Source organism: Agelaius tricolor, unplaced genomic scaffold (assembly GCF_023055355.1).
Source record: "Agelaius tricolor isolate 1412-34295 unplaced genomic scaffold, bAgeTri1.0.p SCAF_69, whole genome shotgun sequence".
Classification (NCBI taxonomy): Eukaryota; Metazoa; Chordata; class Aves; order Passeriformes; family Icteridae; genus Agelaius; species Agelaius tricolor.
The window spans coordinates 297,200-308,621 of NW_027269329.1; the positions used below are offsets into that span (position 1 = coordinate 297,200).

The 11,422-nt window shown below is 54.0% G+C and overlaps 1 protein-coding gene across 1 annotated transcript; it reads right to left on the bottom strand.

Annotated features, from left to right (window-relative positions):
* Positions 1 to 3,358: 3,358 nt before the first annotated feature.
* SF3B4 (splicing factor 3b subunit 4) lies at positions 3,359 to 11,314 on the bottom strand. Its single transcript, XM_071417325.1, is given in 8 exon segments — positions 3,359 to 3,792; positions 3,794 to 3,828; positions 6,335 to 6,386; positions 6,388 to 6,506; positions 7,951 to 8,145; positions 9,233 to 9,775; positions 10,610 to 10,738; positions 11,128 to 11,314. Coding segments are annotated over 8 exon segments (1,257 nt in total). The 5' UTR covers positions 11,162 to 11,314; the 3' UTR covers positions 3,359 to 3,642.
* Positions 11,315 to 11,422: the final 108 nt, after the last annotated feature.

An 11,422-nucleotide genomic window follows, 5' to 3' on the forward strand; every position in this document is an offset into this window, starting at 1 on the left:
ACACAAAAAAAAAAAAAAAAAAAACCGATGGATTTTTTTTTTTTTAGGGAATTTTTAGGGCTGGAGATGCACGTTGCAGCACGGGATGTCCAAAGCCACCCCCGTTTTCCATGGATGGATTGCTGAGGGTGGGAAATTGGGAGCTGCAAAAAAAAAAAAAAAACCAAAATACCCCAAAATCTCAGGGCTGTGGGGTGCTGGGTGCTCCTGGGATTGGCTGAGCTAAAAGTGGGGGGAATTTGGGGTGACCCCACAAGCAAGATCCGCCCTGATCCCCTTTAGTGGGATGCCAGCATTCCCAGAGCCCCCTCATCCTGCACCCCAACATTCCCAGAGCCCCCTCATGTGCACCCCAACATTCCCAGAGCCCCCTCATCCTGCACCCCGACATTCCCAGAGCTCCCTCATGTGCACCCCAGCATTGCCAGAGCCCCCTTAACTGCACCCCGACATTTCCAGAGCCCCCTCATCCTGCACCCCAACATTCCCAGAGCCCCCTCATCCTGCACCCCAACATTGCCAGAGCCCCCTCATGTGCACCCCAGCATTCCCAGAGCTCCCTCATCCTGCACCCCAACATTCCCCGAGCCCCCTCATCCTGCACCCCAACATTGCCAGAGCCCCCTCATCCTGCACCCCAGCATTCCCAGAGCCCCCTCATCCTGCACCCCAGAATTCCCAGAGCTCCCTTAACTGCACCCCAACATTCCCAGAGCCCCAACCTTCCCTGAACCCCAACATTCCCAGAGCCCCAACCTTCCCTGAACCCCAACATTCCCAGAGCCCCCTCATCCTGCACCCCAACATTCCCAGAGCTCCTTCATGTGCACCCCAACATTCCCAGAGCCCCAACCTTCCCTGCACCCCAACATTCCCAGAGCCCCCTCATCCTGCACCCCAACATTCCCAGAGCCCCCTCATCCTGCACCCCAACATTCCCAGAGCCCCCTCATCCTGCACCCCAACATTCCCAGAGCTCCCTCATGTGCACCCCAGCATTCCCAGAGCTCCCTCATGTGCACCCCAACATTCCCAGAGCCCCAACCTTCCCTGAACCCCCCTCATGCCTCCCCAATTTCCAGGGTGCCACCCCCAAAGCCTCACATTCTGTCAGGATCCATCAACATTAGCACTGCACCCCTCAGACTGGGAAAAACAAAGGATGGGGACCAGTCTGGGAAGGATTGGGAAGGATTTAGAAATCCACGAGCTGAGAAGCAAATTGTGACATTGATAATTGGGGAAAAATAACCCCAAAAAAACCCTAAAAGAGGGGTGGAAGTGCAGGACAAGGGTGGAAGAAATGAGCAGCACCAGGATCCAGGCTGTGCCCTGCAGGGATCACAGGGGAGGGGACAAGGAGTGCCACGTCCTCAGGCACCCTGTGACTCATGTGCCACTGCCACCACAGAGCCCCCAGGGCGGTTGTGTGGATCATCAGAGGGAAAGGGCTGGGCAGGAGGACAGAGAATGGCTCCTCTTGTCCTGAGAGCCCCATCTGGCCCAAAATGTGGGAAAGAGATGAGGGGAATGGGATAAAAACTGGGGTAAAATGGGAGGAAAGGGGAGAAAATCAGGGCTGATAAAGGATTGCAGTCAGGGGGAAGAGATGAAGGGAATGGGATAAAAACTGGGGTGAAATGGGAGGAAAAGGGAGAAAATCAGGGCTCATAAAGGATTGCAGTCACAGGGAAGAGAGGATGTAACTGGGAAAGAGATGAAGGGAATGGGATAAAAACTGGGAGGAAATGGGAGGAAAGGGGAGAAAATCAGGGCTCATAAAGGATTGCAGTCAGGGGGAAGAGATGAAGGGAATGGGATAAAAACTGGGGTAAAATGGGAGGAAAGGGGAGAAAATCAGGGCTCAAAAAGGATTGGAGGCATAGGGAAGAGATGAGGGGAATGGGATAAAAACTGGGAGGAAATGGGAGGAAAGGGGAGAAAATCAAGGCTGACAAAGGATTGCAGTCACAGGGAAGAGAGGATGTGACTGGGAAAGAGATGAAGGGAATGGGATAAAAACTGGGGTAAAATGGGAGGAAAAGGGAGAAAATCGGGGCTGACAAAGGATTGCAGGCATAGGGAAGAGAGGATGTGACTGGGAAAGAGATGAAGGGAATGGGATAAAAACTGGGGTAAAATGGGAGGAAAAGGGAGAAAATCGGGGCTGACAAAGGATTGCAGGCATAGGGAAGAGAGGATGTGACTGGGAAAGAGATGAAGGGAATGAGATAAAAACTGGGATGAAATGGGAGGAAAGGGAGAAAATCAGGGCTCATAAAGGATTGCAGGCATAGGGAAGAGATGAAGGGAATGGGATAAAAACTGGGGTGAAATGGGAGGAAAGGGGAGAAAATCAGGGCTCATAAAGGATTGCAGGCATAGGGAAGAGATGAAGGGAATGGGATAAAAACTGGGGTAAAATGGGAGGAAAGGGGAGAAAATCGGGGCTCATAAACGATTTCAGGCATAGGGAAGAGATGAAGGGAATGGGATGAAAACTGGGGTAAAATGGGAGGAAAGGGGAGAAAGTCAGGGCTGACAAAGGATTGCAGTCAGGGGGAAGAGAGGATGTGACTGGGAATGACAGGAGAACACCAGGGATGAGGGGATAAAATGGGGTGACAGTGGGTGCCTCCAGGGGAGAAGGGGATGATGATGATGATGATGATGATGATGATGATGATGATGATGATGATGATGATGGTGGTGTCCATGCCCTGGGGGGACCCTGGTGGTTTCCAGGACCCAGGAGCAGGGAAATGCCACCCTGGGGCTCCCTGCATCCAGGCAGGAACCTTTGGATGCTGGAGATTTCTTCAGCACCACAGGGAAGCCCCATTCCCACCCCTGGCACCTAAATCCACTCATTCCAGCAATCCCCGTGGGCTTCTCCCCACATTTCTGCGTGTGAAGGATCAGGAGGGGGTTCCAACCTTCCCTTCCATCCCATCCTGGGCTCCCACCTGGCTGTAAGAAGATGAAGAAGGGATGAAGAAGGAAGGAAGCAGCAAATTCCCATTTCCATGTCCTCCCACAAACTCCCAGCTCTTGGAGGCTCTGGCATTGCCCAGGGGCAGGAAAAACCTTTTGAGGATTTCCCAGGGGAATGTTTGACTTTGGCTTAAACCTTGGCACCAAAATATTCCAGAGTCCAACCTCGGCTCCGTGGATTTGAGCAGATCAAGAATGGGAATCCAGACATTCCTTGGAGCAGCTGAAGGGAGCACACTCTTCCAGGCTCACAGGTGGAGGAGCAGGGATCAAACCATGGCTCAGCTCTGCCCCAAATCCCTCCAGCCTCGCTCTTCCCAATGGCCCAAGCAGGGAAGAGATCTCAGTCCCAATCCAGAAACCCTTTTGGTTCCTAAATCCTTTATTTGCAAGTGGTTGGCCACTGCTTTTCATACAAAACCAACAAAACCCAGTAAAAAGGAAGCTTGGAAAAGCTTCCAGGGGAAGAGAAACAAGGAAGAGATGGGGAGAGGGAAGAAAATGAAAAACAATAAAAAACTATAAAAACAAAGAGGGGGAAGAAACGGGGAGGGAAGGGAGGAGCAGGGGATGGCCCCCAGGCCTTGGCAGGAGTGGGAATGTTGCTCCCAAGGGCTGGGGAGGGCTGGGGAGCACAGGGTGCCCCCCTCAGGGCAGGGGTCCCCGCAGGGGCCCTCGTGGGGGGACTCCAGGGGGTCTCTGGGCCGGTCGAGGGGGCAGAGGGACCCTCTGGTAGCCGTAGGGGGGGGGCCTGGGGGGTCCATTGTAGCCATGGGGCGGCATCAGCGGGGGGGGGCCCGCGGAGCCCGTGGTGAGGCAGCGGCCCAGGGTGACCTGTGGGGACAGGGGAGGGGGGTCAGTGCCAGGGCAGGGGACACAGACCCCCAAACCCACCTCCCAAAGCTCCCTGGAGGTGCCCACCCCACCCCACCCACAGCCAGGGGTGCCACATGCAGGAGGTGCCCCCCACCCCAGCTTGGCAAACACTCCCCAAAATCAGGAACTGCTCCAAAAACAGGGGGCAGGGGGGGTCAGTGCCAGGGGGAGAGGACAGAGCCCCCCAAACCCCCTGGAGGAACATGATCCAAACCCAAACCCACCTCCCAAAGCTCCCTGGAGGTGCCCACCACACCCCACCCACATCCAGGGGTGCCACATGCAGCAGGTGCCCCCCACCCAGCTTGGCAAAGAATCAGGGATTGCTCCAAAAACAGGGGAGTCAGTGCCAGGGGGAGAGGACAGAGACCCCCAAACCCTCTGGAGGAACATGATCCAAACCCAAACCCACCTCCCAAAATTCCCTGGAGGTGCCCACCCACACCCAGGAGTGCCCCCCCCAGCTTAGCAAACACTCCCAGAATCAGGAATTGCTCCAAAAACAGGGGAGGGTCAGTGCCAGGGGGAGAGGACAGAGCCCCCCAAAACCCCTACAGGAACATGATCCAAACCCAAACCCATTTCCCAAAATTCCCTGGAGGAACATGATCCAAACCCAAACCCATTTCCCAAAACTCCCTGGCAGTGCCCACCCACACCCAGGGGTTCCCCCCCCACCCAGCTTGGCAAATATTCCCCAAAATCAGGAATTGCTCCAAAAACAGGAGGGTCAGTGCCAGGGGGAAAGGACAGAGATCCCCAAAACCCCCTGGAGGAACCCACTTCCAAATCCAAACCCACTTCCCAAAATTCCCTGGAGGTGCCCACCCACACATAGGAGTGCCCCCCCCCCCCAGCTTGGCAAACACTCCCCAGAATCAGGAACTGCTCCAAAACCAGGGGAGGGGGGTCACTGCCAGGGGGAAAGGACATAGACCCCCAAACCCTCTGGAGGAACATGATCCAAACCCAAACCCATCTCCCAAAATTCCCTGGCAGTGCCCACCCCACCCCACCCACACCCAGGGGTGCCCACCCAGCTTGGCAAATATTCCCCAAAATCAGGAACTGCTCCAAAAATAGGGGTCAGTTCCAGGGGGAGAGGACAGAGATCCCCCAAACCCCTGGAGGAACATGATCCAAACCCAGACCCACCTCCCAAAACTCCCTGGAGGTGCCCACCCCACCCCACCCACATCCAGCTTGGTGCCCCTACCCAGCTTGGCAGACACTCCCCAAAATCAGGAATTGCTCCAAAAACGGGGGGGTCAGTTCCAAGGGGAGAGGACAGAGACCCCCAAACCCACCTCCCAAAGCTCCCTGGAGGTGCCCACCACACCCCACCCACACCCAGGGGTGCCCCCCACCCAGCTTGGCAAATATTCCCCAAAATCAGGAATTGCTCCAAAAACGGGGGGGGGTCAGTGGCAGGGGGAGAGGACAGAGACCCCCAAACCCACGTCCCAAAGCTCCCTGGAGGTGCCCACCCCACCCCACCCACACCCAGGGGTGCCACATGCAGCAGGTGCCCTCACCCCCAGCTTGGCAAACACTCCCAGAATCAGGAATTGCTCCAAAAACAGGGGGCAGTGCCAAGGGGAAAGGACAGAGATCCCCAAACCCCCTGCAGGAAACCCAAACCCAAACCCAAACCCAAACCCACCTCCCAGAACTCCCTGGAGGTGCCACCCCACCCACACCCAGGGGTGCCCACCCAGCTTGGCAAACACTCCCCAGAATCAGGGATTGCTCCAAAAACAGGGGAGGGGGGGTCAGTGCCAGGGGGAGAGGACAGAGACCCCCAAATCCCCTACAGGAACATGATCCACCAGCCCAAACCCATTTCCCAAAACTCCCTGGCAGTGCCCACCCACACCCAGGGGTTCCCCCCCACCCAGCTTGGCAAACACTCCCCAGAATCAGGAATTGCTCCAAAACCAGGGGAGGGGGGTCAGTGCCAGGGGGAAAGGACAGAGCCCCCCAAAACCCCTACAGGAACATGATCCAAACCCACCTCCCAGAACTCCATGGAGGTGCCACCCCACCCACACCCAGGGGTGCCCACCCAGCTTGGCAAATATTCCCCAAAATCAGGAACTGCTCCAAAAACAGGGGAGGGGGGTCAGTGCCAGGGGGAGAGGACAGAGATCCCCAAAACCCCCTGGAGGAACCCACTTCCAAATCCAAACCCATTTCCCAAAGCTCCCTGGAGGTGCCCACCCCACCCCACCCACACCCAGGGGTGCCCCCCCCAGCTTGGCAAACACTCCCCAAAATCAGGAATTGCTCCCAAGACCCCCGTGGGCCTCCAGAACCACCCCAAAACTGGGGCTATCCCCATGGGGGGGTTGCAGGGTCCCAATGAGGAAGCCCTGTGAAGACCCCAAAGTAGGGGGGGGTGCCAGATCCCCCAGATTTTCCTTCACCCCCCTCCTCCTCCTGGCCCAGAGCAGGCCCCACTCACCCATTGGAGATCCAAAGTGTGGCCCCCGAGGGGGGAGCCCCATGGGGGGGGGGTCCCGGGTGTGGCATCCCCGGGGGGGGCCTGGGGGGGGGCTGCCCTCCTGAGCCTGGTGGTCCTGGGTGGTGCTGCCCCATGCCAGGGGGGCCGTGGTGCACCTGCATGGGTGGCATTCCTGGGGAGGGGGGAGGATGGGGTTAGGGGTGCCAGGGAGCCCCCCCAGGAGTCGAAATTGCAGCTGGGTTTGGAAATCATGGGTGCAGAGGGGGATCCTGGGGGCCAAGAAGGGGTTAAAGAGAAGGGAACACGGAGTTTGAAAGGAAAAGGAAAGGGTTTGGGTGCAAGTGGGTGGGAAAGGGATGGGATAAAGAGAATGTGCAGCCCTGGGGCAGGGAGGAATCCCCATCCCTGGAGAATTTGGACAAGTTCCCAAAGGAATCCAGAGCTGGAGGTTGGGGCAGGCAGGGTTCCCCCAAACTTCCCTTCTCCCAATTATCCCATTAAAAAAACCCAAAAACAAATAAATGATTATTTCCTCCTGAGCCTGGTTTTCCCTTTCAGGTGTAATTGGCTCTGCTCAGGCCCTGCAGCATCTGTTCCTGGCATGGCCAGAGCAGGATCACACAAAGCTCCCTAATTAGGGTGGCTCTGGAGCCACAGGATCAAACAAATCCCAGAGATTCATTAAACTGCACATTTCACAAAATCTGTGCTTTTGAACACAGAGCTGAGATGCAGCCACAGCTCCTTCCCAGGATCACAGGGCCAAAATGTGGGGAATCAGGGGAAAAAAAGTGGTTGAATTCAATTATTAATGCCAAAATCAGCTCCTGCCTTCCTTCCTGCCTCCCACACCTCCCCAGCTCAAGGCAAAACCATCCCTCCCTGCCCAGGTGCCTCCCAGACAGCAAAAACTTCCTGAATTCCCCAGATCCTTCAGCAACCACAAAACCCCCACTCAGGCTGTGTTTCACTATTTTGATAATTATAAAAAAAAAATTACTGGATGCCACATGCTTAACTCGTTAAATGGACCAGTCAGTTAAAATTCGTTCTTAATTCAGAAAGTAAATATTTTGTTCATGTTTGAATTGTTTGAAGTGTCACTGTGTAGCAGGGATTGAAGTGTATGGAAAAGAGGGAAGGGGAGGGGAGGGAAAAAAGGAAAGGAGAGGGAAGGGAAGGGAAGGGAAGGGAAGGGAAGGGAAGGGAAGGGAAGGGAAGGGAAGGGAAGGGAAGGGAAGGGAAGGGAAGGGAAGGGAAGGGAAGGGGGAGAGGAAAGGAAAAGGAAGAGAGAAAGGGAAGGAGAGGGAAGGAAAGGAAAAAGAAGGAAAGGAGAGAGAAGGAGAGGAGAGGAAAAAGGGAAGGAAAAAGGGAAGGAAAAAGGGAAGGAAAAAGGGAAGGAAAAAGGGAAGGAAAGGGAAAGGGAAAGGAAAAGGAAAGGAAAGGAAAGGAAAGGAAAGGAAAGGAAAGGAAAGGAAAGGAAAGGAAAGGAAAGGAAAGGAGGAAGAAAGGAAGGAGAGGAAGAAAGGAAGGAGAGGAAGAAAGGAAAAGGAGAAGGGAAAGACAGCCAGGAGGAGGAGGAGGAGGAGGGTGCCCAGCCCTCGCAGCAGCCCTACCTGGGTGGTGCATCCCTCCTGGCGGGAAGGGGTGAGGGTGAGGGGGGTGCCCCCCGGCAGGGGCAGCTCCCGAGGGCGGCCCGGGGGCTCCGGCGCCCGGGGGCATCGGCGGGGGGGGCATGGCCGGGGGCATCCCGGGGGGCAGCGCCCCTGGCGGCGGCACCGGCGGCGGGAAGGAGCCGGGGGGAGGCAGGCCTGCAATGGCACGGGGAGAAAACGCTTGGCTGGGACCTTGTAGTATGTTCTAAACTCTATATCCAACTATATATTCTATACAGAATGATCACTCTATATATTCTATATTCTATTCGTTATTATCTTCTTAGCATTCAGTATCTTTTCTGTATTCAGTATAGAACAGTATTTTTAATATGTTCTAAAGTCTATCTTCAACTATATATTCTACATAGAATGATTACTCTATATATTCTATATTCTATTCGTTATTATCTTCTTAGCATTCAGTATCTTTCCTGTATTCTTTAGTATAGTGTAGCATTTTTAGTATAGTGTAGCATTTTTATATAGTATAGTATTTTAGCATAGTAAAGTATTTTTATATAGTATAGTATTTTAGTAAAGTATTTTATATAGTATAGTATTTTTATATAGTATATTATTTTTAGTATAGTATAGTATTTTTAGTATAGTCTAGTATTTTTATATAGTCTAAATTCTATATTCAACTACATATTCTATATATTCTGTGCATTATTATCTTTTTAGCATTCAGTATCTTTTCTGTATTCTTTAGTATAGTATAGTATTTTTATATAGTAAAGTATTTTTATATAGTAAAGTATTTTTATATAGTAAAGTATTTTTATATAGTATAGTATTTTAGTATAGTAAAGTATTTTTATATAGTATAGTATCTTAGTATAGTATAGCATTTTTAGTATAGTGTAGCATTTTTAGTATAGTATAGTATTTTCAGTATAGTATAGTATTTTAATATAATATTTTAGTATAGTGTAGCATTTTTATATAGTATAGTATTTTTATATAGTATAGCACTTTTATATAGTTTAGTATTTTTATATAGTCTAAATTCTATATCCAACTACATATTCTATATACAGAATATAGAATATATAACATACATATATCCTCTACAGAACACATTTGATTTATTCCATATCCAACTACACTTAGTGCAATGCCATGTAATAACAAACGAGCCTCTGGGCACACAGAGTCAGACCCATCACTCCCTTGCAAACACACCCAGAATTTCAGCACCAGGGCAGTGCCACCCCCTGGCCCCTGCCCTGTCACCCACCTGGCGGCGTCACCCCCGGCCCCAGCGCGGTCACCACGGGCGTGGGCACGGTGGGCGGCGGCGGCGCGTCGGCGAAGAGCTGGTGGGGCCGGTCGGCCTGGGACAGGGGGTTCTGCGCCGCCAGCAGCCGCTCGGCCGCCGAGCCGTGCCGCTCGCCCTTGGAGTCCTTCTTGAAGGCGTAGGACACGGTGATGGGCCGGTTGCACAGGTACTGCCCGTTCATGGCCTCGATGGCCGCGTCCGACGCGTCGAAGCTGGCGAAGTTGATGAAGGCGTAACCCTTGGAGTTGCCCGTGTCGGGGTCCCTCATGATCTTGGGGGTCTGCAGGATGACCCCGAAGGCGCTGAAGGTGTCGTAGAGCAGCTTCTCGTCGATCTCGGGGTCCAGGTTGCCGATGAAGATGTTGGCGCCCACGTCCAGGTTCTTGTTGTGGGCCGAGGCCTTGTTGACCCGGATGGGTTTGCCGTAGAGCTTGATCATGTTCATGATCTTGATGGCGTAGTCGGCGTCCTCCTCGCTCAGGAACTCCACGAAGCCGTAGCCTGGGGGACCCCAAAAGGGCTCAACACACCTCAAGGGCATTTCAGGTGGGACCCCAAAAGGGCTCAACACACCTCAGAGGCATTTCGGGTGGGACCCCGAAAGGATTTCAGGAGAGAAACCCTGGACAGGAATCCTGGATCCCAAAAGGATTTCAGGAGAGAAACCCTGGACGGAAATCCCGGACCCCAAAAGGATTTCAGGACAGAAATCCTGGACCCCAAAAGGATTTCAGGAGAGAAACCCTGGACAGAAATCCAAAAGATTTCAGGACAGGAATCCTGGACCCCAAGAGGATTTCAGGACAGAAATCTTGGACCCCAAAAGGATTTCAGGACAGAAATCTTGGACAGAAATCCAAAAGATTTCAGGACAGAAATCCAAATTATTTCAGGACAGGAATCCTGGATCCCAAAAGGATTTCAGGACAGAAATCTTGGACAGAAATCCAGAAGATTTCAGGACAGAAATCCAAATGATTTCAGGACAGGAATCCTGGACCCCTAAGTAATTCACTAAAAAAAGAAGAGAACAAAGGGAATAATTGCTTTGTGTGGAGTTTAGCAAAAGGAAGAACCTCTTACCCTTAGCTCAGCTTTTTCTCTGTAAGAGCTTTGTTATTTTGCCTTTTTTAAACATTTTTTTCTGCTTCCAACAGCACCTCAAAACCCATCCCGTTAATTTTATGCAGCAGAGCTATCTCAGGTGTGACAGATTTGGAGGGCTCATAAAACCTAGCTCGAAGAGAGGGACATCTCTTGGAGGGACAGAGGATGATCCCCCCTGTTGCACACCCCAATCCCACCCCCGGCTCGGTGCTTTTGGGGCTCCCTCACCCTGGTGCTGGCCCGTGACCCGGTCCTTGGGCATGTGCGTGTTGACCACCGGCCCTGCCTGCAGGAACAGCTCCCAGAGCAGGGGCTCGCTGACCTTCTCGTCCAGGCCCCCCACGTACACCGTGGCATCTGCGAGGAACCGAGATCAGAACCGGGACCCCCACGAACCCGAGCCCCATTCCCCATCAGCCTTTAATCCACGAGGTCCCCGGCCCTTTTTTTCCTTCGGGAATAAAGCACAGCCCACCACAACCCCGGAGCTCCCCCCAGCGCCTCCCACCGTGTCCCAAGGAGCTCAAAATCCTCTCCAGCCCCTTCCAGGATAATCAAGAACCCCTCATCCCTCTCAGGCTGTACCCAAGGTCTCCACAGCACCCCCGCGGTCCCCACGCACCCAGCACGCCCCTGGTGCGCCCAAGGCCTCCCCAGCGCCCCCGCGGTGTCCCCCTGAGTGCCCCCAGCGCTCCCCCAGTCCCGTCGTGCCGCCGGTGCCACCGGGCCCGTCCCGCCGCTCCCACCCTGGTTCCTTTCCGAGATCGGCCCCGCCGCCATCTTGTCCCGCTCCGCGCGCGCGGCGCCGCACGCACGCACGCACGCACGCGCGTGACGTCAGCGCGCAAGCACGGCGTCAGCGGGACGGGACCGGAAGTGGAGTCGTGAGGGGAAGGCGCGGCCGCCATCTTGAGTGGGGGCGAGGGCGGCTGCCCTTCCTTCTGTCGCGACATGGACCTTCTCTCGCGACATGGCCCTTCTTGCGCGACACAGCCCTCGAGGCCAGGAGGGTCCTCAGTGCCGGAGGTCCCAGATCTGGGC